The sequence below is a fragment of the Artemia sp. Qi Xiang Cuo genome, chromosome 3, assembly GCF_049724085.1.
Source record: "Artemia sp. Qi Xiang Cuo chromosome 3, ASM4972408v1, whole genome shotgun sequence".
NCBI lineage: Eukaryota > Metazoa > Arthropoda > Branchiopoda > Anostraca > Artemiidae > Artemia > Artemia sp. Qi Xiang Cuo.
In genome coordinates, this window is record NC_142796.1 from 93,456,919 (window position 1) to 93,484,830 (window position 27,912).

At 36.8% G+C, this 27,912-nt stretch overlaps 1 protein-coding gene across 5 annotated transcripts in view; it reads left to right on the forward strand.

Annotated features, from left to right (window-relative positions):
• Positions 1-27,912, forward strand: part of LOC148954762 (uncharacterized) — a 145,474-nt gene that overhangs the window by 53,310 nt on the left and 64,252 nt on the right. For 3 of the 5 annotated variants that reach the window (XM_089086733.1, XM_089086729.1, XM_089086730.1), the window contains exon 2: positions 17,755-18,421. In XM_089086733.1, coding sequence (XP_088942859.1) covers positions 17,823-18,421 — 599 coding nt within the window. In that variant the 5' untranslated portion in view covers positions 17,755-17,822. Of the gene's footprint in view, positions 1-15,667; positions 15,787-17,754; positions 18,422-27,912 lie in introns of those variants that run through there. The other 2 variants (XM_089086731.1, XM_089086732.1) reach the window with 2 other exon arrangements.

The window sequence follows — 27,912 nt, forward strand, 5'->3', positions numbered from 1 at the left end:
GTTCCTGTTTTTTCATTCTTACTGACAAAATCCATAAACCACGTGGTTCTATGCCCATATATGGTGTAGGGTCACGAGCTTTAGGGTCATCTCTACTTACTAGAGGTTACCAAAAGAGGGTAATAGGAATGCCCCTCCCCCCAAATGTAGGCATTTCGACCTGTAGGACAAGTCTTCGCTCTCTGTCCGAGAATGCAAAATCTAATGGCTCCCTACTGATTTTATATATTTTTCTTAAAATTATTCTTTCATTGTATTTTCCAACTGGCCCCTCCCCTAAAATGAAGCCCCGTGAGAGCACCTGCCTCAGATACATAACAATGCTTTTTTTATTTTAATTGTATTTTATTTTCTTTTGGGTAGGAAGCTTCAATTGGATTATGTAGGATGCTCTCAGCATAATCTAAGTCTAGGAAAGCTTAATTCCCCATTATATTCCATGCTCTCCCATAGCCTTTGCTATGCTCCTTGAGACAGAGCCCATCAAAACGATCCATATAAATAGGGATAGAACGCAACCCTAGATACTGCAGGTACGCCCTTTTAATAACCTGGATGCACACAGTGTCGATCAAACCTATGGTCACGTAAATGCAGGTTGATATCAATCCACTGTGCCACAATATGACGGCAACTGCTTCGCCTTTTAAAACCGGTCAACTATTGCAAAGCGTCGTTCTCTATTTGTCTGTGATTCAACTTTGCAACGTTCAGACAAATATTTTTTACATTCAACGGCTTTTTTCTAAACAATGGACGTGGAGATGGACCTAGGATTTGGGCTGGATGGACTCGCGTCACTATTTTATGGTGTAATTATCTTTGACATAGTTATCATGGTAGGCCTATAATTAACTTTGTTCTTATAGAGTCGTACTGGGCACCTTGTCACTACACTTTACGTTTAAAACTATGACTTATTTAGAGAAGTCCATATAAATATATATGTGTAGCAAAAACTATTCTTTAAAAAACCTTGTTATGTATTTTGTAATAAGATTTGTGTTTTTCCTTGGCTTTTTTCTAACATAGTGCATGTCTATAAAAATTTCTAATCAAAATATTAGAATTGTTTATATCTCTAAAGAGGCCTAGAAACAGCGGAAACTCCCCAGGGCGGCATATTTTTCTTAAGACCGGGAAATGTCTCCCTATCCTTTTTGAATGAAACATTCCAGTAAAGATTTTCTGGAAAATCACTTTCAAGAAATGCAATGGTTATTTTTTTTCATCTCCCTTCCAAAAGTGGCCCTATGTGTTTTTTTTCAAGGAGGGGGACGATCTTATAGATGTTCTCCATGTTGGGGCGGTCTGAGATTAGAAAAAAAACTTTTTAGCAAAAAACATTATTTCCTCCAAATACATCGAAATTATGGGCTTTTGTGAATTTTAGATTTTAGGTGGGAAGGAGGGATGGCTGTAATTCTGAATTTTGCTTACATACTTGCTCATATGTATCGGGAGCATGTAGGTGAGATTTATATGTTTTTGGTCTCTTAGGGGGTGGGGGCTGAAGTTCTTCTTTCCTGTTTGGGCGACATTGCTTTCTCATTTACACCGGAGACTTGTAGGCAAGATCGGACACATTGAGTGGGGGCTGGTACAGAGACACTGGAAGCAGGTTCTGAGGCACGAGGCTGTACTCGCGCAACAAAAAGTGCCAGATGGGTGTGGTTGCGGATTTCATTAAAATGATCACTTTAAAGATTTGAAGCTCATTAAAGAATTTTTTTTCTGATTTAGAGGGGCAGCAGGGGGAGAAAATTGACCTGGTTCTGCAATGGAAATACTATAATCAACTGCGGGTCGCCCAGTTTCCACCACCCTCATTTCCATGTACGTCTTGGAGTACCGCTTGTTCCGCCACGCATGGCACACTTGTTGTGCCAAGCCTCTTTGTGCCGTAGAGGGTACATCTCATTCCATACGAAATACATACCCCGCGGCTCGTGGCGGTTCGTGTAAAATGCTTTTTAAAAGTGGGCAACTCCTCGTAACCAATTATAGGTGCATCTTTCGTGGGTATGATATTAGGGTTTATTTGTTGTAATTAATTTAAAATAAAACTTTTTCCACAAAATAAGTTTTTCAAAGAAAAGTAAAGAACTCTATTAAACCAAAAATGAGCAAACATAAAATCAAATAATCTTTCAAGCGTGAAACTACCACAAATCGGTATCGATAAATAAATGAAACCCAAAACGAACAGAAATTACAATAAATAATCGAGTCAAACTCAAAACGAGCGGAAATTAACATGAGTGGGGCTCAAAACCCCTATGTCTTCCCAAAGCCAGAACATAATTTGCACTTTGCTGAAAAATATAAATGTTTTTACTTTTATAACTTTAATAAACCGAATAATATTAACATTTTGATTGCACATTTGACTAACATTTTTGATTAACATTTGATCAGTATATGTAGGCTATATTAAACTGACAATGCATATTCATTTGTATTTATTTCAGTAATTTTTTTTTCAGTGGGGGGTTGTCATCCTCAAAAACATAATTTCTATCTGTTAATCAACTACGCTGAACAAAATGGCTATCTCAAAAGTTTTTATTGGAAGTGTTTGGGGAAATGGTGGGCGTTGAAGGGGTTTTAGTTGCCTTTCAATCACTTTCGACTATTAAAAGGGGCACTAGACATTCCAATTTCCAATCGAATGAGCCCTTTTCAAAGTTTCTACGACAACTCCTTCTATACGAAGTGCCCTGGTCTAAAGAGAAAAAAACTACACTGTGCCAACATCGTTCTGGTCGTCGTTGCTTGCTCATTTACACTGGAGACATAGAAAAGATCGGACATACGGAGTTGGTATGGAGGCAGAAGAAGTAGGTTCAGACGCATTAAGTTACATTTGCACAATTGCGCCTAGATTTTAAACAATGCCTTTTTTTTGTATTTTCATTGGAAAATAGAAATTTCATTGGAAATTTCCCTGAATGTTGGCCACTTCTTAATTCAAATTATCAATTTTATTATTATTATTCCCTCTCCCCTCTGAAAGAATTCCTGTATACGTGCCTGTTCTTCATTTATGGCTATGTCTTATATATATTTTCTGACAGCTCCCATCTCCATTGAAGTTTTTTAGGGCTCCAAAAGCAACTTTGGTTCATTTGAAGTGGCTTTTTTCGCGCTAGGTTAAACCTGCCGATCGGTAAGATTTTATATCACTAAAACCATAGTTGACGACTTTGCCGGGAACAAGCATTATGAAAATACGACCTTCGCTTTCCTTCTCATATAAGACATTCTTTGTGCATTCCAGGTTAAAAAATAAGTAACTAAAAGTTTGTTTAACTTTTTTGATCCAGCTGACCTTGTCGTAATAGCTGAAACAAACGAAAAGTAACTAGGAATTTACTGTTTTAGTAACTTTTACTAAAGACAGTTCAAGGGCACCTTTAGCGAAGTAACTGTGCATCATTATTATCATTGGTATGCCTTTCAATTTGAAACATATTGAAGGCTAAATTGTAATGAAAGAGTAACAAATACAATTGAAACTCATGAAGATTATACCCTTACGAACCTAGTAAGCCCGTAGTTATTTCACAACCGTTCCCGCAGGATGTCAACTTCAAATAGCTTCTGTAGTTGAAGTTGCTACGATTTGCGACCTGGAATACACTCCAAGTCTAATGGGGTCGGTCGGTCGAATGCTCACATTGGACGGCCGCTCATCGTTCGAAGTCCAGGGAACGCGGTACTCCAGTACAATCCAGAACACAATCGAGAAGTTTGCTTAATGCAAGATCTAAAATAACTGGTTTCTTAGCGACAGAGACAAATGACAGAATGCATTGGACTTGTATAATTTGGGCTATATATTTGCACATCAGGGGGTGGGGGTGAGGTTACGTTATGTTACTCTACCCCAACCCCCTAATGTAAAAATATAGCCCAAATTAAATTAGTATACAAATTAAAGTATTATGTTTTCATCATGTTTTGGTATATTTCAGTATGATTAACCTAACTTCACTTCTCGAGTGTGTTCTGGATTGTACAGGATACCTTTAACGCTTAGAATAGTGTCTTATAATTCGGAAAGACAGTTTCTAACCCCATGGATAGGGGTCTGAATTCTCGAGATCTCTCAGCGGTTCTTCCGGAATAAAGTTAAAATTCTCTCCTTGTAATTTGACACCCAGTTATGGGGAAACTCCAGCGGGTTGTCTTGGACATTTGTGTCTCATTTTCAATCTTGATGAAAACAGTGTTCCTCAGCCATATGTATCCATTGTGGCCAGAATAATTAGCTTTTTGTCTGAATGACCTACGAAATTCACAGGGGTATTGATTAACATATGGAATGGAGAAAAGGGACTAATTACTTCAAACGTTATATTTGTCAAACAGTTCCTAGTAACGAACTGAAAGTAAGGAGCGACCCGGCTCAATGGTAACCAAAACTCTATAAAACGGGTTTTTTATTCCAGTTGATACGTAAAAAGAATCAGAATTTAATTCTGATTCCAAATATATAATTCTCATCATATTAAGTGCTACTCATAAAAAGCTAACTGTCTAAGACAATTTGTCTGGATTTAAAAGATATGGGGTAAGACCCCCTAAAACTTATAGAACCTAAATGAAAATCACACCATCATATTCAGCGTATCAGAGAACCCTACTATAGAGGTTTCAAGCTCCTATCTAAAAAAATGTGTAATTTTGCATTGTTTGCCAGAAGAAAGATCACGGATGAGTGTTTATTTGTTTGTTTGTTTTTTTTTGTCTTTTGTTTCCCAGGGGTGATCGTATCGACCCAGTGGTCCTAGAATATCGTGGGAGGGCTCATTGGAACGGAAATTAAAAGTTCGAGTGCCCTTTTTAAGTGACCAAAAAAAATGGAGGGCGACTAGGCCCCCTCCCACGCTCATTTTTTCCGATCAAGTCATCTGATCAAAATTTTGAGATTGCCATTTTGTTCAGCATGGTCAAAAATATGATAAATATGTCCTTTAGGATGATTTAATCCCCCGAAGTCCCCGGGGGGAGGGCTAAAAGTTATGAACTATACCCAATGTTAACATATAGTATTGGTTATTGGGAAATATACAGACGTTTTCAGGAGGGTTTTTTTCTGGTAGTGAGGGGGGGGGGTGGGTAGGGGGTTATGTTGGAGGATCTGTCCATGAAGGAAAATTTCATGGAGGAAGGGAAATTGCCATGAAGGGGGCGCCGGACTTGCCAGCATTATTTATTGGTTATTGGGAAGTATACAGACATTTTCAGGAAGGATTTTTTCCGGGAGGATGGGGCTGGAGCAGGGGGTTACTTGGGAGAATCTTTCCGTGGAGGTAGTTTCTTTGGCGTAGGGGACATTTCTATGAAGGGGGCGTCGGATTTCCAAGCATTATTTAAAAAACGATCAGAAATTAAATAAAAAAAACAAGTTTTTTTCAACTGAAAATAAGAAGCAACATTAGAACTTAAAACGAACAGAAATTATAACGTATATGAGGGGGGTCTCCCCCAAGTCCATACCTCGCTCTTTACGCTACAGTTTTTTTTAGTGCTTTCAAAAGAGCTATCTATTCTAACTAAACGGCCTTTGTGATTCAGGGGTTTGTGAATTAAATTTGTTTATAACTTTTAACGTAAAGAGCGAGGTATTGACTAAGGGGAGAACCCCCTTATATACGTAATAACATATACGTAATAAAAAAAAACAATAAAAAAAACAAGCGATACGGCTCAATAGTGATCGAAACTTTTAAAAACGGAATTTTGATGTCAATAATGTATCAAAAGAATGGGTTTATAATGCTGATTCTAAATATATACATTTTATTTAGTTTAGTATTACTCATCAAAGGCTACGAGCCTGAGAGAATTTACCCGATGTTTTAAAGAGGGGGGAAACATCCCCTACAAGTGAAAGAATTTTAATGAAAATCACACCGTCAGATTCAGCGTATCAGAAAACCCTATTACATAGGTTTCAAGCTCATATCTGCAAAACTCTGCAACTTTGTATTTTTTGCTAGAAGAAAAATATAAGAATATATAAGTTAGTTACGTAAGTTAATTTTTAAATTACTTCATAACCAAATTTAGAGACATCCATTTAGCAAAAGAAAAGTAAAAATTTTATGCAAATTTTGTTTACTTATTCAACGACGGTGAGCCAAAATAAAAGTTGCATTAACTAAAAAACGATCAGAAATTAATTAAAAAAATAAGTTTTTTAAACTGAAAGTAAGGAGTGACATTACAACTTAAAACGAACAGAAATTATTCCGTATATGAAAGGGGCTGTCCCCTCCTCAACGCTTCGCTCTTTACGCTAAAGTTTGACTGTGTCTCATAACTTTATTTTTTAAAACAATAAAAAACTTTAGCGTAAAGAGCGAAGCGTTGAGGAGGGGACAGCCCCTTTCATATACGGAATAATTTCTGTTCGTTTTAAGTTTTAATGTCGCTCCTTACTTTCAGTTTAAAAAACTTGTTTTTTTTTATTTAATGTACCACAGGAGCGTACACGAGGAGATGGAGTGTGTGCAATGTCTTATCCAGGATTTTTGCTCGAGGGGAGAAATTTTTCTCGAGAGGAGGTGGCTTACAAAAAACTTCTTTATATTCAATGATTTGTTAAATGCATTAAACGAACAGAAATTATTCCGTATATGAAAGGGGCTGTGCCCTCGTCAACGCCTCGCTCTTTACGCTAAAGTTTGACTTTCTCACAACTCTTTTTTTTAAACAATAAAAACTTTATCGTAAAGAGTGAGGCGTTGAGGAGGGCACAGCCCCTTTCATATACGGACTAATTTGTGTTCGTTTTAAGATTTAATGTTGCTCCTTACTTTCAATTTAAAGAACTTTTTTTTTTATTTAAAGTCTGCCAAAGCGGGGGGTTTGGGGGGCGGCAGCCCCCCCAACTCTGCCTCCTAATACCTGTACGTTTTAATGTTCAACCGTGTAACTCAGCCTCTTTAACTCTTTAGAAAACGTAGTTTTTTTCAAATAATTTCTGCACGTTTTTGTACAGTTTATTACTTATTATTGCTTGACTAACTGTTAGATGATTGTGTATTATTCTTTTCTTTCTCGACAGGGTGCTTTAAGGGTCGACCTTGTAACTCAGCCTCTTTAACTCTTTAGAAAACGTAATTTTTTTCAAATAATTTAAAAAAGAAACTGAGTTTCTTTTTTAAACTTTAAATTCAGTATATAAAAATTTACTCTGACGGTGAATCGAACCCGGATCTTCCGCCTGACAGTCTGAAGTATCAACCGCTGTACTAAAGAGACATAATTGTAATTGTTTTTTAGTAAATGGAATCTATTTTTGACGCAAGCAAACCCCAACAAAACTTGATATTTGGTTTTTGGAAAACAGGGACGGAGTGATCAGATTGAGCTGAAATTTCGAGGATAAGATTCAAGGCCCCAGGAAAGCTTATCCTCTAAGTTTCAGCCCGATCAGACAACGTTAAAGGGGGGGGGGCTGTGGTGGGAAAATTTAACATGGGCTCTTATAGGAAAACAAGGTTTTTCGTAAATGTAAATTCGGGGGATAATTTTTTCGGTCTGAAAATATCAAAAGGCCCTAATAGGTCGAATTCTTCTTCGAATGGGTCCTCATTCACCCGGATCAGTTGCCAACTGTGGCCTGTAGGCGTGGCTAAAAAAAAACAAATTTTTGAACTTCAAGTGGCTATATTTGGTTTTTGGAAAACAGGGAAGGAGTAATTGGATTGAGCTGAAATTTCTAGGATAAGCTTCCGGACCCTAGGAAAGCTTAATATCTAAATTTCTACCAAATCGGACGACGTTAAAGGGGGGCTGTGGTCGAAGGGTCGAAACTTCCGGCCCACTTTTACCCATGAAGATAAAGTCGGAGGGGGGTGAAATTTTGCACTTTTCTTATTTTGATCTCGGGGTACAAAATGCGATTACCGCTGTCTTTCTGCGACCGCTAGGACCGGAAATCGCTTAACATTGTGGTGGGTCGCCTCTTTATAGAGGCACAAGTGTGCCTTCTTGATTAGTTGTTTCTAATCCTCACCCTTAGTTATAACACCACCCAAAGAAAGAAGCAAATATGTTGCTTCGGCTAGGTACACATGCAGGGGGAATGGGGTCGAATACCCTCCCATCTCCCTCCAAAGAAAGGTTTTAAAATATGTCGTTCAAAATAAAATTATCCCTATCATACTGTCAATAGCATCCATGATTTTTTAGTGATTTTACTATGGATAAGTTTGTTGTTACTCCAAATTTCGTTGGTTAACCACAAAAATTTGGACCCTTCTCCCTCCCTTTCGAATACCCCTCCCATAAACCTTCAAAGTTTGAATCCCGGTCCGTACCTGGCTGCAGCTGTTTCATCAGGTGCAGCCAGATATAATAATATAAGCCGGGTGATTATTCTTTATAAGGAACCAATCAGGTACGCGCGGAGTGTTTTTTTTTCAGGGAGGAGGGCAATAAATAAAAAAAATATTTGAATAAGAAGTACAAAATTCCTGGGAGGATCGGCCCTGAGACCACCTCCCTTGTGTACCTGTCTGATTAGAGAAGAAAACTCCTACCAAGACCACTCCAGTGTTTAAGCTTATTGTTAATGATCTCATTTTTCTTGTTTAAACTTCTGTTTTATTCACACTATCTTACGCATATGCACCGACCTCTTCTAGAAAACTACGTTCACCCTTACACATTAAGGGATGATCAAAGTGGGTTGTGATGTAGGCCATTAACAAAAATTTTTTTTCAGACGTAATCTAGCCTACATTAAATTGAGTTGGATCATTAGTCTTTCTAGAGACGCGAGTAGAATAACCCCTACTAAGACCGCTCCTATGTTTGAACTTCCATGTATTGTATAATATCTTGCAGACATACACTACCCACTGGCCAATTCAGGAAGGCTGCCCCCCACCCCAAGATTTTTTCTGGTGCCCTCTTTCCCTATTTTTGTCATTTTTTTCACTCTTTTTTAGAATAAATTTGTCAATTTGGTCAATTATTGGCACCCTTGGCACATTGGCCTCCCCCAGGATTTTGCTCTGGCGCCCTTGTCACATTGGGCCACCCAAGATTTTGCTCTAGATCCGCCCCTGAAACTACCCTTTTTTATAAAATCCTAAAATGCACATAAAGGACCGAATCAAAATAGGATATAGTGTAACCTATTCATCATTCGCTCTTTTGCGTCTGTTGCCTCATATGCGCTTTACTGAAAGCAAATTATACTATACTGTTTTATATTTATAATTTTGAAATAAGAAAAAGGAAAATAAAACAGAAAATCTTGAATTGCTGAGTTTCCAGGGATTAATATCATTATAGATTATACATTCAGGTTATTTTCATTACCTCTTTTCAGTATTCTTGATTATTATAGTGAGTTTTTTTTTTTGTCGTCGATTTTTAAAAACAAAGCACAGTGTTCAAAATACAAATTGTTTTCAATAAAACGCAAATGACTTAAAGGGCTTTAGAACATTTATGGTTAGAGAAGGGGGCAGTAGTTAAACTCCTTGAAGTAATTTTTGTTCGTTTTAAGTTTGACTTCAACGATGTCTAATGTGTGAATTACGCGTCCACAAAGGTAGTCTCAACAGATACTTTGCATAAAGCAAGTAGTAGGACTGAATTTGCTTAGTATCAAGTTTCTGAAGCATTCTCAAGAAACGTGCAACATACAGAATATGCGGCACCACAGTTGCATTATGTAATCTAGCTAAAATCATCCATTTCGAACACAGCATAAATATATATAAATACGAACAATAGCGAATAGTTTCTTCAAAAATGAGATACATCATAACGCACTGATTGGGAAGTTCCCAGTACGTCAGAGCAATAGTTTCAGTTGCTACTTGGCTTTCGATCGGATCATATCCCTCGTAATGCGCTAACAACTGTCATTGCGCGTGTGCGAAGAGTCGGAATCATGAAAAGAGATCTAGATTGATGTGTTTCAAAAATCACTAAAATTCTACTTCAGCTACTTTTGGCTATCTTGGAAAGGGGTTAGGTTATGTCCCGAGAAGGTATTTTGAAGTAACTACCTCCACTCCGTCTCCCTCTAGAGGGTCCTGAAAATTGCCTACATGACAAGTAGGCAAATTACCTTAATTTTCATTTATCAGTTTCTTTTTCTCTGGCTTTAGTTCTGAAAATGCAATTCCTGTTATTGGAGTAGAATTTTGAGCTATATCAATGTTTTTTTTTCTTCAAAATTTAGAAAATGGATTTGCATATCTTTAAACCCTTAAAAATTGGAATTGAGCAAAGTTGTGGAGCTGAAAACAATTTTGTTGTACTTCATTTAAGCAGAAGATCTATTTTAAAAGGTTTTACTTTGATAACACATAGTTTTTTAAAGGTCATCAAAAGTCAGGACACTCTAAAGGAAGAAGAAGTGGAGATAGGGACTTCAAAATACCATCCCGGGACATAATTTAGCCTGTAGAACCATTCCTGAAAGTTTCATTTTCCTAACCTAACCCCTTTCCAAGACAGCCAAAAGTAGCTAAAGCAGAATTTTACCCAAAAATCTGTAATGAAGAGTATAGGACATTTCGCTACTGTTCGTATATATGTTTATGCCGTGTATTTGGAATCCATCCGAAGTATCTATTTGGTTTCTTCTACAATTCACTGTCTTCCAAGGCCGTGAATTGTCTGTCTGACTCTCAAAAACGTAACAAAAATGGATATAAACAAATTTTGTATGTGTGTTTTGAGGTTTTTGTGTACCCCCCCTCCCCGAATTTTTTTTTAAGTAAAACCCCCTCCGAAAAAAAATCCTGGGTACGGCCTTGCTGTCTTCAAGAGATTCCTCGTTGTATCGCTTTTGTTGTTTGTACAATTGCATATTTTACAAGAGAAACAGTGGATCAAAATAGTGTTTATTCTGTAAATTTATATATGTGCTCCTTAATAATGCTAATACAACCAAGAAATCTATTAATTCAAAAGGTACTAATTTAGTAGAAAATTCAATAGTGAATAAGAAGTAACGAAAACGATCTGAAATGATTTTTTTGTACTTGTTGGCTATTGGAAACACATTAAGAATTACGCTAAGGTTACATCTCAGAAAACCGGTTTCGTAGCTACAAAAACAAGTGACGGATGATACAATGCATTGGACTTAGACAGAATGTATTGGACTTGTATAATTTGGGCTATATATTTGCACATTAGTGGGAGGGAGGCTTAGGTTAGGTTACGTTGGATTGGGTTAGGTTTGATTTCCATAATTTTGTTTCTAAAGTATCATTTTACCATCATGTTTTGTTATATTTCATTAGGATTAACCTAACTTCACTTCCTAGGTGTGTTTCCAATAATAGGCAAGTACCGGATTCTTTTTAACATATTGTTTATAATTTAAGGATAGAGCGATGCCAAAACTTAAATTGAGCTGAAATTGTCCTGGAACAGAGGGGATCTGTGGCCCCCAGTCCCACTCGTAATGTTCAAGTGGTTGCACGGTGTCCACCGGAAACTTACTGGAGCAACATTTGTCCAAATAATAGCAATGCATATACAAAGAATTTTTAACGATATTTACAATGTGTTGCTTCGGTACACAGCTACCGCTTTAATGTTACTTGTTGGGGGGGGGGGCAGTAGGTCATCTCCTGCTCGGTTTTTTGGCTTTAAGTTTTGACGTCGGTCTCTCCTTGTATTTGCGAATAAAAGCTGTTAATCTTTTTATTTTCACTGAAGTGTTAAGCATAATGAACAAGGGGAAGGGGGCTCGGCTACCCTCGCAAAATCCTTAATTTTTGGAATTTCTGGGCACTGTTTATTCAAATTATCTAATTTTTACACGCGGTGGTACGCGCCATATATAGTGGTAACTGAATCATGTAAAGGGTTAAGAAGCGTATCATGCTAGAAGACTGCCCGCGTGGCGAAATAAGTAGCGCATCGAAATATAACCTACACCAATAACAGAGAGTTTGCAGGCCATGCCATTAATTTCTTGCCATCGTTGCTTGATTGATCGTTTCTCTGAAAAGATTCTTTGTCTCTCTTTGGTCTTAGGAGACTTAATGATTGCTCTTTAGCTCTTCTTATTGCTGGCATCAGGGACTGAATTGACGTTGAGGTTTTTGACGTTTCTCAGCTTTCTTATGATATTTGGAGGGGTGCAACATTGTGGATTCCATGTGGTGATTCATTCAATTCCTGATTCAACTGAGTTGTTAATCATTGTTTACTCAGGAGTTTATTCGACTTTATTTCCAAGAAATTTACCGAATAACGCATTTTCCATTTATATTTCTCAGTTTTGGCAACCATGCTGACAATGCATTAAAAGCATTGCTACATTTATTGCTTGCCATCATCGTTTGATTGATCGCCTCTCTCTGGAACAATGCTTCGTTTCTCTTCGGTGTTAGCAGACATAAATGATTGCTCTTTTGTTCTTCTTAATGCTCAGATATGGTGCTGAATAAATGCAGAGGCTTTAGATATTGTTCAGCTTTATAATGACATTTCGGGGGCGACACAGCGGATTTCTATGAGGTAAATTTTTTCAGTTCCAGATTCAACGGGATTGTTAATTGTTTTTGCCTCTATCACATGGAAATTAATTCGGGGGGAGGGTTGCTTGGAATATTGAAAACATGGAAGTTGTCGATGCCAGGTACGTACGTAAGATTTTTATGCCGAGAGAGGGGCAATGATGAGAAAACAAATCTTAATTGATAATTTGAATAAGAAGTGCCTTTTGATTCTGGAAAACTTAGTATTTTATAAGGGGTCTAAAAACCTAGATCCTCCGCTCTTGCGTAGTCCTACATCCCTGATCAAGGCGTCTCCCACTCTCCGCAGCCTTGTCTTTATCTCAGAGTACCACTTTTTCCACCACGCTCGGCACACTTCCATTGGCTTTCAGTTCCTACAAATGGTATACTTCCGCCACAGATGGCGCGCATCACCTGATGTGCAGGATTTTTTAAAGGGGGAGACCTTTCGTAATCTACATTACAAATGAGAAGAAAATATCAAACTCGGGAAATTTCCGCAGTAAAATGGGCCAAGAAAAAGACATAAAATACAGGCGGATTTTTCTTTGGTGTGTGCCCGACGTATTGTAAACCTTTTTTGGCGAATTCTTCAATTTCAGATTAGTTGTTAATTGCTGCTGATTTATAGCCAGCACGAACGTAGTAATTAATACCTAGGGTGGGACGAGGGGTTGAGGGAGATTCGTAGAAACAGCTAAAAGCACGAACTTTACGACAGTGACAGATATGGGTAACACTGCTTGATTTAAAGGATTGAGAGTGGGGTTCAAGGCCAGAAAAAAGTAATAAGTATAGAGTCAAATGCAAAGACCTGTACATTATTTCACTGAAGGTCGGCCACATTAATTATTTGAAACAAGACAAATTTTCACTTTTGTAAAATAATTTGTATGTCTTCCACTGATGCCAAGTTTTTCTTCTTTTTTCCTTTTCCCTTTTCCTCTTTTTGTTTTATAACCGTTTGCAGAAGGTCTAGTTTTTGTTGACTTTGTGTCCGAAGGAAAGGGGCCTTGCAGAAAAATCAGGATGCCAATTTTATAACTGTGATCTTAAGTAGCGGAAATAAGAGGGAAAACAGTTCAAAACTTGCAAATAATAATCTTGTAGTATTAAGTGGTGTTGCATTTACATGTCTGGCCAGATAGCAATGTCCAGGCATATTTCGCTCGTGTAAAATCCAGTGCTAGGCTGGCTGCAACAAGTTACTAAGCATCTTCAGCAACTTCGTGTCTTGAATTTCAGATTTTTCGCCAATCATAAAGCTTCTTTTGTAACTATATTTACCATCTACGCTAACAGTAGCGCTGAAATGTACGTCTGGACTGACCCCAGTGTCTAAAAATTGCCTGGTCAGATATACACATTTAGACAGAGTTGCGCTCAAGGGTGTCAATTGGGGTGAGGGATAGAGAGGGCGCAATTGTCCCCTAGGGTTTTCACTGACTCCCTCCCTGGATTTCGAAAAGTTCCTTTTTTTTGTATTTTGGTGCTGACTAATCAGTGTGGTCTCTGCGGATGGATTAAGTTATTGCAATGAGAGGAATCTTACGAACATAAGTACACACTAGGAAAGTACGGTTGTTTTTTTGGTGGGAGGGGGGATCGGGTTGATTTGGAAATATACATGAAAAGAATCTAATTCTATGAGAAGGATATGAGCTAACGGTACGAATTATTATCAGAGGCATACACATGAAGATTCCCCGATAGTATACATAACTCGCGTACACGACTGATCTTCACATAGTATGAACAGGCTGCAGCCTACAGTCGGTTAATTTGCTCATATTTGAGGCATGGAAATATATCAGGCAGGAGATAAGACATGGATTTGAAGACATGGCGGGAGACCTGGACGTGGATTTGAAGCCGGGTGCAGGGGCAAGGCACATGATGTAGGGTAGGAGATGCATCGTTTTTACGCCCGCGATGGCATTGTTGAACCGCTTTTCCCGAACTTCTACCACGACCGTAATGTTTTTGTGTACAATGGTAAAAAATGGTTCAGTCTAAGATTAAATAGCATGCATTATATATATATATATATATATATATATATATATATATATATATATATATATATATATATATATATATATATATATATATATATATATATATATATATATATATATACTGGAAATTTATTACGAGGAAGGTGATATTTTCGAAAACCTCAAAAACGGACAAAGTGTGTTAACTGATTGGCACATAAAGACTGATTAAAGACTTGCTTTTTTAGTTTTTTTAGGGGGGTTGTTTGACCCCTCTCCTGCACATGCCTCTTATAGACCTTATTAGAAAGATTCCATCCTATGCTGCTGAGTTGTTAATCATCTCCCTACATTCTCTGTGGGTATCACGGTTCCCATATTTTGGGAGTGAAAACTCTTTTTCTGCCGCCCACTACCGTAACAGTTAAGGCCGTATCCAGGGGAGGAGCTACGGGATTGTCCCCCCCTCCCGAAATCTTTGCCTGACTTGTAAAAACGTAAAAAATGCATATAAATAAATTTTGGATGTTTTTTTAACCCCTCCCCCCATCCGAAAAAAACGAACGAAAATTCTGGAAACGCTCTTGATAAGAATATAAGCTATTGTACACAATAATTACATTCCAAGATTCTCCTTATAAGTCACTGTGTTGTTCCCCTCCTCTCTCTAATATTATTTGGACCACCTCCAAAATACAAACCTAGCTTCTCCTCTGCTACCAGTGAAGTTTATTTTCGCTGGATTCACCAACAAGCATTTTAAACACGCCCATTATTGCTACCATAAACCATAAATGAGTAGCCTTTTTCGAAGGGTTACTTCCCAACCAATCCTTAGGGTAGTATGAGCGTATGAGCGTCTCCCCTGCAATTAAAGATATGACCCCCTTATATATATATATCGACAAATACCTTAGTAACTTCCCAATACCTATTTCAGGTTATCATGCTTTAGCATGTTGAATATAACCTTGAGTCTGAATTACAATCTACCATGTATAAGTAACTACCTGGCTGCGGGTACAGTGGGCATAACGAATTGTAGCCGTTGGGTATATTTAGTGATACTCTTTTTCTATTGTTAAAACCATCCGTGAAGAAACTTTTGCTGGCAATAGCATTTTTTTGTGTCATTTGAAAGCTTATCTTGCTGTGTGATACCTGAAAGTGGCCTATTGTTCGCATGGGGAACAAGGGTACAAACCTGGTAGTTGGATATAATCCTGTGACTGACGTTTCTTCAAAATTTGTGAATTTTGAAAGTAAGTGTATGTAACTCTTATACTAATGCGGGTATGGGAAGAGGGACTTCTACGGTGGTTGGGAGGGGGGGGGGGTAATAACCAAAAATATTATTATTCGAATAAGAAATCTCCAGAAATCCTGGGAACTTAGGATTTTGGGGGGGACAGTCACTAAGGCCCCTCATGCGCAGATCTCTCTGCTGGTGCATTTTATGGTATCGGGGCAGAGCGGTAGTATTTGACCTGATATGCAAGGGTCCTCAGCCTTAAACCCAATGGACCTTTAAACCTCTAGAAATCAGTAATTTTTTGTGCTCTGAACATTCTCCCCTCTGCTTAAAACAGGTTTCTTTTCAAAAGCAGAACTTTTTAAACGCCAAAAAATTAAAACAGCAGTAGAAAATATTTAGCGTTTCTCCTGTTAGGTGTTTCCTCTTACCCCTCCCCCCTGCCTCAAAGAAAACTGACCTAGGGTTGTTTTCTCTCAACTTCAACTTTCAAACCCTATAGCATAGAGTCATAAGGGTGAATTACAGGGTCTTGCACACACGTAGTAATATGTCACAGAAGCCCGTGCCGTTTATCAGAACAGCAGTAAACAGCGGCACTGTGTGAAAATGACGGGAAAAATTGTCTAAATATTGATATTTCTGGGGAGGAGACTGAAAGTCCTACTCATTTCAGTTAGGGGAGATCAATCAATTATCGTTTTAGTCTGATGCTTCGGAAGCCCCCTTTTACGAACGCACTTTAACAGCAGTGTTATTATGTGCTTGTAATTTTCCTTGAAACCCTGCCAGTGTCACTACTACTATTAACAACTTACTGGAGCACTAAGCCACCTGAAGTCGACACAGTTGTGCACGCTCCACCTCAATTCCAAGATTAATTCATAGTAGGAATGCAAAAAAAAAAAAAAAAAAAGGTTGAACTTCCTTGAAGTAATGATTCTACGGCTGTATTGAAAATTTAAAAAACCTTATCAGTTTTAATGATTGAATTTTAATGTTAGTTTCTTTAATATTTTTTTCTTCGTTTTTATTGCTGAGGACGGCACTTGGATATAGGGTCGAAATATTCATTTAAAGTTGTGTTCCACTTTCTTATATAAACTGTCTTGTCTTGTCTGTCCACTGTTTTGTATTTCCCTATTGTTCTACTTATTGTTGTTAATACAAGGAAGTCACATCCAGTGCAAAAAGGCTCAAATCTTGGAATATTTCCGTGGAAACCTCCGCTCAAGCGTCCTCAGTGCAGAATTAAGAGTAAAAAATACAGGTACTTGTTAATTAAACAAAACACACTCAAGAATTATGCTTAGATTATAACTCATAAAACCGGTTTCATAGCCACAAAGACAAGTCACGGGTGATATAATGCAGTGGACTTGAATAATTTCGGCTATATATTCGCAAATTAGGGTGGGGGTGGAGGTTAGGTTAGGGGTGCTGTCCAAATACTTTACAACTCCTCCACCTTCCAATGTCCAAATATACAACCCAAATTATATTATTATTTATACTAAGGGTTATATGAAGGTTATATTTCATTAGGATTAACCTAACTTCACTTTTTGGGTGTGTTTGGTTTAATTAAGAATTACCAAAATACAGATGAAAATCCACAGGACAATATTAGCCTAATTCGAACTTTAAATCGGGAAGTTATTTTTTTATGAGGCTTTTTTGAATGCTCATCGCTTTCCTAGCAAATAGCCTAGTTCCTTGCTAGTAGTATACATCAAGGCCAAATCCAGGGGGTTTACCTGGTTTGACCCCCCATAAAATTTCTGTCCTACTCGTAAAGACGTAACAGAATGCATATAAACAAATTTTGATGTGTTTTTTTTTACCCTCTCCCTCGAAAAAAGTACCCCTCCTCCGAACAAGAACTCTGGATATGCCCTTGGTTCGTATAGTTGTTTTTTTTGTAACTTTTTTTTTCCTGTGTCGGTTTACTTATTTTAATTATACATGATTATTTTTTTTTAAGTTTCTGAGCGTAAAATATGATGTCAGTTCCTGCTTACATTTCCCTGATGTGGTTTTGCTGACGGCAGAATGACCGCTAGTGGAAATAATGTGAATGTAGTGGACGATCTGGCTTCGCAGCCTCGCGCTGGAATGCCACAAAGGGTATTATTTACTCATAGAAATAATGGCTCCAGAGCCTCCAATTGTCCAGTGGCAGTAAGGCAGCCTGATATTGTTTACGTTCCTCAGTCTATCCCGCAGCGACCACGTGAGCCTCGAATAAACCCGCCTCGTCGTTCATTAAGTAGTGATAATTTATTTTTAAGTGTATCGCGAAATGTTGCATCTGCTGAATGTCAAACTGAGGTGCAACCACAACAAGCAAGGCGAAGAAGGGACAGACGAGAGCGTCGAAATCGTCGCCCCCATAGTATGCCTGCTCCACAAGATGTGGCTTCATCAGAGGTGGCTAATCTGATTAGTGAAAATCAAAATCCAGGTGAAACAGTGATTCCACCAGCGTATTCAACACTACCACATACTAGTGAAAGAGTTGTTGAAGTGGGTGGCGGTTTGCCACCAGTTGTGCCAGCAGGAGATTTAGTGCCACCATTACCTATCGTTGGACAACCAACAGTGTCTGCTGTTGAGTCTGGATTTATGGGATTTCCTTATTCATGTCGGAGGTAATAGGCCTATTTTACTTATTTTTTCTATTGCCCTTATTACCAATAAGCCCATGGGAAATTTTTTTAGTACGATATCAATGTAGTCCATGGGATACGGTTTTTTCTATATCCATTGAACCCACCATTGAGTCATTCAATCTCAGATTAATTAATGGCGTTCTATTCAGATAGGCCAGTATAATGTTTTGTGATAATGAGAAAAATACCATTGGTGGTGTATGGTAAGGTTGTATGTGTGTTATGTGTGAATAGTCGACGACAAGGGAATTGGAGTATACCTCTATGAATCCAAATCATTACAACAGATAATACTCCTCGAGCAATTCCAAGCGTGTTGAGGAGTTTTTGCGCGTGTGTATAATTTAAACAGCCATTGTTAGCATATCTGAACGTAGGGGACCTGTAGGATGGGAGATTCATTTGCACCTGTTATCCGCTTTCTTTCTCTTTCTTAAGGACACATAAAAGAATATGTCTACCCATGTAACTTCTTTTGCGGTTGTGGCTCCCCCGGGATAAAAACAACCTCTACTACCCCCAAGAAACTATGGAAGGGCAATAGCTATAGGTTCCTCCTCCGAATATATGAAGATTTTCACAAATTCTCCTATAATGTTTCTCGCGTATTTTCATCTAATGTCTTGTTTGTGAGTGTGGGGATTTATGAATGTTGAAGTAACCTACCCTTGAAGTAACCTGCTGTAGTCTACAATCCTTGGAATGAGGATCTGTGTTGATTTAATTTGGAATCCCAGTTGTGTACAACTATTGTTCAGTATTATTTGTAAATCAGAGATCTTTTTATCTTGTCAGTAGGACTATTTTTATTGTTGAAGCCGTCAAGATGAAATGTGTTCTATAAAGCAGGCCTTAAATTTTTTTTACCAATCCTTTCATATGCAAATTAGTTTTTTCTTTTCTCTTTTCATAGCTTCTTCAAAAGAAATTCATCACGTTTTGTTGTCCGTGACGTTATCTTTTCCCTGTTGAAACACCTTTCTTTTCGTGATTTGCTTTAACCAAGAGGACACTCACTCAGTCTACGTTCTGATTACTAAAATGTGCACACACACCTGGACGCAGAGACAGGGCACCTTCTCTCCTAACCATCCCTCAGTAAGGAAAATTAGATACACCGTGACCTAAAAACGGCACTTATTCTCTCCATTTATAAAACCATTGTTACACCTCCCCCCAACGATTGGACTTATTTGCACCTATACGTAGTGCTCATCAGCTGATCATTCAACCTCAAATCAAATTGAGCACAAAATCCTGCCAAAAAACTAGCGAAGATTAATAAATAAGAAAAAGGCAAAATTAAAACGAGGGCTCTTCAGTGTAAAAAAAGAATAAAAAGGAAGGAAAAAAGATATGTGTGTGGAAGAAAAAATTTAACTTTTGAAGTGTACGATTCTTAACTACGAAAGAGACTAAAACAACAGCAACAAAAAAAACGAAAAAAAACAACAAACTAATAAAAGAAAGACTCTTCAAAGAAAGCTCTATAGCATTTAGACACAAAACCATTTCGCTGTCGCTCTTCCTGAAATTTGATTCTTTATTGCCGAAATTGTCACTGGTTTTTCTCTCATTAGGTTGGGCGTAAATGTTTTTTTTCCTTCGTTTTTTTTCTATCATTGCAAAAACCAAGGTCGTATTCCGGGAGGGGGGGGGGGTCAGGGGGTTTGGCCCCCTTCCCCACGAAATGTTTTTCCGACTCGTAAAAACATGACAAAAATGAACATACACAAATTTTGATGCGTTTTTAAGGTTATTTTGTACCCCCTCCCACAAAAAGATCCTTTTGTACCAACCTCCCCCCCACCCAGAAAAAAACTGTCGATACGGCCCTTGCAAAACCCTTCGTTTTTTCTGTCACAAGCATCACATTTTTTTTCTATCATTGCTAAAAGTGTCATCGTTTTTTCTTTATATCGTCAGACAAAGTCTAATTGTTGTATTCTGTCATCCAACAGTTCGTGGTAACGAACTGTAAGTAAGAGCGACCCGGCTCAATAGTAGCCGAAAGTAAGGTAATTTACGTATGTTCGTAATTCGTAAGTTACGTATATTTATTACTAATAAACACGTTAGTAACTAAAATTAAACAACTTTCGAGAAAGCCATTTAACCAAATAAAAGTAAAAGTAATATGCAAATTTTGTTTTAACTATTCATGTACGATGAGCCAAAATCAAAACCTGCATTAATTTGAAAACTTTCAAAAATTAAATAAAAAAACAAGTTTTTTTTACTGAAAGTAAGGAGCGACATTAAAACTTAAAACGAACAGAAATTATTCCGTATATGAAAGGGACTGTCCCCTCTTCAACGTCTCGCTCTTTACGCTAAATTTTTTATTGTTTAAAAAAATAGAGTTGTGAGAAAGAGTCAAACTTTAGCGTAAAGAGCGAGACGTTGAGGAGGGGAGACGGAGAGCGAGACGTTATTTTTCCGACTCTTGAAAACGTAACAAAAATGAACATCAACAAATTTTGATGCGTTTCTTAAGGTTATTTTGTACCCCTCCTCCCAGAAAATCCTTTTGTACTACCCTCTCCTCCCCCCAAGAAAATATTCTCGATACGACCCTAGCAAAACCCTTCGTTTTTTCTGTCGTTGGGGCAAAGCGTCATTGTTTCTTTTGTCATTGGATAAATTGCCATTAAATTTTTCCTTTCACCGTGAAAAGTAACATTATTTTTATACTACGAAATTAATAATTGCCGATTTCTAAGGGAATACATGGCTACTAGGGGTGATAGAATCCACAAGAAATTGCAATAAAGACGCGCATATAATCAATATGATTATGTATGTTAATAGTACCAACTTGTTAAATGTTAGACACCAAAATGGCATCCGGAGACATTTAAATCTGCACAGTATTGAATAAACCACACACGTTTGGAAATATATTTTGGTAGAGGTAGAAACTTAGGGAATTGAAAAAAAAACACGAACAACTACTGTATCTAAAGTATAGGCTATAGGAAAAACAAAGTTGCAAACAATTCGATATGCAATTCTGGAGAAAGGTTGGCCTATAAAATTTCTGATGTATAATTGTGTCCTTCGGACTGGTCTTGGGATGGATGATTCGGTACTTGGGCACTGTATGGGCCTTTACAAGGAAACCAGTCACGAAAAACCTGTTGTTGACGGGTTAATTCAAGAGACCGCTATAGAGTAATGCAATGCATAGCGTGGTTTTCATTTTGTTACGATATTTAAACTGTTGTTTTTGGGATTTAAGAGCGGGGGAAAGGTACCTAGGTTAGGTTACTTATTTAATATATGCTATGCTTCCCCCCCCCCCTAATGTGCAAATATATAGCCCAAATTTGTTTCTAAACTATTATATATTCATCCTATTTTATTTTATTTCATTAGCATTAACCAAACTTGACTTTTTAGAAAGGCCCATATAATGCACAAGTACCGACGATTATTATCATCTTCTGCGCGCGTGTTTAATTTACTTCAGTTCGATTCGTTCAGTTACAAAATGATGCAACACTTAACATTCATCCAAGTGGCTGCCCAAAGAAAGACGTGAAAGCACTTGATACTGGGCTTGATACTGACCACATATATAACAAACGCTTAACAAACAAAACTCACAAAATAAACAAAAAAGGAAACAAAACAACCAAATTATAATCAATCTCTGATCATGAAAATTAAAACAAATATGGAAAATAATAATAATAATCAAAGCAAAAAAAGAAGGAAAAAAATATATCTATGAACCGACACCAGGTCCGTATCCAGGATTTTTTATCGAGGTGGGGGGGGGGGTTACAAAAGACTTAGAGGGGGTATTACAAAAGATTTTTTAGAGGGGGGGGGTAAAAACTAACAACGCATCAAAAATTTGTTTATATTCATTTTTGTTATGTTTTTTCGAGTCGGATAAACATTTCGGGGGGAGGAGAGGGGGCGGGGTTTAAACCCCCTAACCCCCTGGATACGGCCTTGACTGACACCCAAAAGAAAGTTTTTTTTTTATTTTACTCTTAAATAAACCAAGGGGCTCTGCCGCCCTAATGATCTCTGGAAGAGAATTCCAAATCTTAGGATCTAGAAAAACCTACTCTAGTTCCAATTCTGGTATATATGAGTATAATTCTGCCCCAGAAAAATACAGGGACCAATCCCAGAGTCTCGGAAGTAAAACAAAGTATTCGTTCCTTTAACTGGCTTAAAATTTCCCACCGCAGAACCAATGATGTGGAATCTGAAGTTTCATTCTTTTTACTGGCATTGGAATTTTGTACGGTAGGTTTTGAAACTAATCTTGTTTTTAAAAGGCGGGGTTTTTTGCCTCTCCAGAAATGAGGAATATTTTGAATGGCTTAAAATGTATTACAGTATATGCTCATGGAATTAAAGCTTGCTTTTCCCCATGAAAAAAGTTCAAATAATCTCTTTTTAGACTAGGGAGGTACCCAGGACAAAATTGCTGAACATAGGTTTTGTGTTTGGGAGGGGAGGGGCGGTGGTTTCAGGAGATACTATGGTGCATGGTCAGGCACGAAGTTGATGCATTTAAGTACCCCATTTTTTAGTTTTCAAGAGGGAGGCATTTAGGGCCAGCCCTGCGGAAGAATTCATGTGCCCCCCTCCCTGGTAAATGAACTTAACCCTAGGTAATAGAAAAAAACTTTGCTTATTAGTTTGCATTATTTTTTAACTTAGTTCTTATCCAACAGTTTGTTTATGATATCAAATAATACTAAATTGAAAAAAACAAAAACAAAGGTGTTTCATCAAACAGTTCGTGGTAACGAACTGTAAGTAAGGAGCGACCCGGCTCAATGGTAACCGAAACTCTAAAAAACGGAATTTTTATACCAATAGATACATCAAAAGAATCAGATTTTAATTCTGATTTCAAATATATAAGTTTAATCAAGTTTAAACTTACCTATCAAAAGTTACGCGCCTGAGAAAATTTGGCTGATTTTCGAAAAAAGGGGGAAAGACCCCCTAAAAGCTATAGAACCTTAATGAAAATCACACCATCATATTCAGCGTATCAGAGAACCCTGCTGTAGAGGTTTCTAGCTCCTATCTACAAAAATGTGGAATTTTCCATTTTTTGCCAGAAGAAAGATCACGGATGCGTATTTATTTGTTTTTTTTTGTTTTTTTTGTTTGTTTTTTTTTCTTTCCCCAGGCGTGATCATATCGACCCAGTGGTCCTAGAATATCGTGGGAGGGCTCATTGGAACGGAAATTAAAAGTTCTAGTGCCCTTTTTAAGTGACAAAAAAAAACTAGTGGGCAACTAGGCCCCCTCCCACGCTCATATTTTTCCCAAAGTCACCCGATCAAAATTTTGAGATAGCCGTTTTGTTCAGCATTGTCGAAACTATTATAGATATGTCTTTTAGGATGACTTAATCCCTCAAAGCCCCCAGGGGGAGGGCTGAAAGTTATGAACTTTACCCAATGTTAACATATAGTATTGGTTATTGGGACCCGGCTCAATGGTAACCGAAACTCTGTGGTAATTGGAACAAAATTAGAGCTTTCGCTTAAAGAGCAAGGTATTTACTAGGGGATGAACCCACTAATATACCTATTAAAAATATATGAAGATAGAAGTTTGCTACGTAAATTAATTCGTAAGTTACGTGTATTTACTATTAACGAAAACATTCGTAAATAAAATGAAACAAGTTTCGAGAAAGCCATTTAACCAAATAAAAGTAAATTAATATGAAATTTTTTTTTTAAATATTCAAGTACTGTGAGCCAAGAACAAAACCTGCATTTCTTCAAAAATGTTCAAAAATTAATAAAAAAAAAAAAAACTTTTTTTAACTGAAAGTAAGGAGCGACATTAAAACTTAAAACGAACAGAAATTATTCCGTTTATGAAAGGGGCTGTCCCCTCCTCAACGCCTCGCTCTTTAACGCTAAAGTTTGACTTTCTCACAACTCTTTTTAAACAATAAAAAACTTTAGCGTAAAGAGCAAGGCATTGAGGAGGGGACAGTCCCTTTCATATACGTAATAATTTCTGTTCGTTTTAAGTTTTAATGTCGCTCCTTACTTTCAGTTAAAAAAATTTGTTATTTTTTATTTAATATCGCCTAGGGGCGTATACAGGTATTAAACGGAGGGCTTAGGACGCATTTGTCGCGGTGGCGACTACAAAATTGGAAACATTGTCGAAATATTGTCGGAAACATTGTAGAATCGAATTCAATTATTATATTGTTGATATTGTAGCAAAAACAGACAAGGAATCTTGCACCAAGATTACCGAGTTTCATATGGGCTTTATTTAATGACTTAATCATATATTTTTCCCGGAGGGAGGGGGAAGGGAGCTATTGCAAAAATCGTCTGATCTCTCGTCAGACTTTTTATTAAACAAACTTGTAAACAAATTTTGACACGTTTTTAAAGTTTTTTGTACCTCCCCCCGAAAAAATCCTTTTTAACCCCTCCCTCCCCGAAAAAAACCTGGATACTAACCTGAATTTTAAGTCTAGCTTTAGAAGTTATTCATCTCGTAACAGTTAAATCAAATAGGTATTTAGTGACCAAAATTTAGTTGCACATATTTGGAAAAGCTTACTTTTTATAAAAGAAAAACGAAGAGTAGTAGAGTTTCATAATCCGTTCTTTTTAACTAAAATGTTTTGATTTTTTTTTATTAATTAGCCCACCCACTTCATAATTATGCCAATTTTGTATTGAAAAGCTGCGCTAAATGACATAATGTTGTTTTTTATTTTAATTTCGTTTCTGCTTCATATTTTTTTCTATAAGATGTGCCATTTCATTATATTCTTTTAAAGAACTCTGAAAATTAAATATGATGAAAAAAAAAAAAAAATTAGAATTAGAATTAAATGTAAGTAGTAAATTTAAATTACAAATGTATGATTTTTAAGTATGACGGGGTGGTTTCCCCTGAGGGTAAGGAACGGGAAGGTAATAGTTTTAGTTATTTGGTAAATGAGGGGTATGGTTGTGTCTGAGATTAGGAGCGGTGACCATTCTGCGTATTATGTTAAATTGTAATGATTTTGGTTCTCGGCGTCCAGGAATGGACTGAGTATTTTGATTATGTGTGATTTATTATTTTCATTTGTTAATAAACCCATTGAACTTGACTTGAACTTGATAGGGGAAAGCGAACTGGGCCTATCTATATATCGTGCCAAGCTTTAGAGGCTATCTTGTATAATTCAAAATTTGACAAAACGTCACATAATACCTTCTGAATTGCTGCAACAGAATTGATCGTCTGGCGAAGCCTTTTGCATAATAATCTGTCCACAATTGGTAAAGGTAACTCGGTAAAGATATATATATATATAAGGTGTATATATATCGATTATAATAGATATAAACAAGTTTGTGACGAGTTACCTTAAGTCCTGGACAGATGTTCTCCAGTATTTTTTTAAACTAAGTACGGCTGGATTTATTGGATTGAACCGACAATTATAAGCGTTTTTCAGGCTCACTTTCAAATTTGGGAATTTTCCTCGCGGTGTTGGAGTAGAGTCAGAGCTATATGCTCTGACTTTGAGTAGAGTAGAGTCAGTGACTGGAGTAGAGTCACCGCGGTGTCAGAGCTATATGCTAGCTCACTAAACATGTTACTTGATTGCTTGGCAAAAAAATTGTCTTTGTTGAGTGTCCATATTTTAGGAATATAAAATATTTGTCAAGAACACACTACGTTTTCTGTAAAAAAAAAGCTAGCTTATCAATCGCACATGCGCTCTTGAAATGCAAGAAAGGAGAGACTTCATCTCTTGAGCCTATTTGGGTCACAATAGCTGATTCTGGCAATTCAGAAAACAATTGGGGATGACATTTTTTGGGGAACTAGAGGCGTTGGCTACACTCCCTTCCGCCAACAAAGCAAGCTGCATTAATTGGTTCAGTCGCTTTTGTCCTGTCTGATTTGTTTCTCGAGATATTTGGAAGTTTCTCTTTTATCAAAAATGGTTGATGATGATAACAGTGATAGAAATTCACAAAAATACCAGATATTTTGGTCACATATGCAGTGACCGTCATCAATAGTAAAACTAAACTTATTGATGACGTAAACTTATTGATGTAATATTGATGACGGTCACTGTTTATGTCACCGAAATATCTGGTATTTTTGTGAATTTCTATCACTGTCTATTAAAAGTATTTTATCCCTATGTGAACTTCATTATCAATGTGTATTCTTTGTTAGTCAGATACCATGCGGGACACATGTTTGTTGGGTTCATAAAACTAGATATTTTTATGACCACTTTTCTCTCTCATATATCGTAAGAGCAATTGACTCATAGCGTGTAATAAATCGCGAGCTTAATTGCGAATTACTGCTCTAATTTATTTCGTATATATATCAAGATATTTGAGATATAAGATTGAGTCTAATTTTATATCTGTACTGAGCAGTGTCTTGTATATTCCTGGACATAGCAAATAAACCATATTTTGTACAACTACTGACTTTGCGTCATTATCGAACAAATGGTTATATTGTGAGCACCATTAGATGAACTAAGCCCTAACCAAACAAGTCTCACACCTATTTGAACTTTTATTTATCGTCATGGAAAGGCATTGTGGTCTCCAAAATTATCTAAACTTTGTTACGTTGTGTATCTTAGGCAGTAATTTTTTCCTTAACGAGAGCAGTGCCAATTAGACTCAACTTAGGCTCAATTCTACCATTGAAAATAAATTAATTAACTATTTCTAGAAATTTTTCACGCTTGACCAGAGCTTGAATCTCCATCCCATATTTGTATTTTTGATTGTTTTGTGATGATTGTGAGGATTTAAGATGCTTGTTATGACATTTTTATGGATTTTTATGTTAGCCTACTATGAGAGGACTTGTGTGAAAATTTATGCTTAACGTAAAATAACTTACCGACTTAACATAGAAAATTACGTATATAATGTGAAAGTCGCCTAATTATCACTCATAAATGTAGTTAAATATTTATGTCAGCGTTGTTTCATTCGCATCATGGTTACCCAAGAAAATCTCCCTTTTGTAACAATGTAACAAAAAACAATAAAACAATTGGATATATAGCAATAAAAAGCTATGCATCTATAATAAAGATATTTTGCTATAAAAGCATTAAAAACGATAAAAATTTTTAATATATAATTAATATATATTTTTCAAATCGATCTGAAATTTAAAATTAAAATATAATTAATATATATATATATATATATATATATATATATATATATATATATATATATATATATATATATATTAATATTTTTAATATATAAACGTAATATTTCTATAGGGAGGGGTATTTTTCGTGGGGGAGGGTATTTTTTTGGGGGGGGGGTTAAACTTAAACACACATACACCCCATTCGCTATATTCATTTATGTTATTTTACTGTGTTCATTAATCTTCCTTTTGTAACAATGTAACAACAAACAATAAAACAATCGGATATATAGCAATAAAAA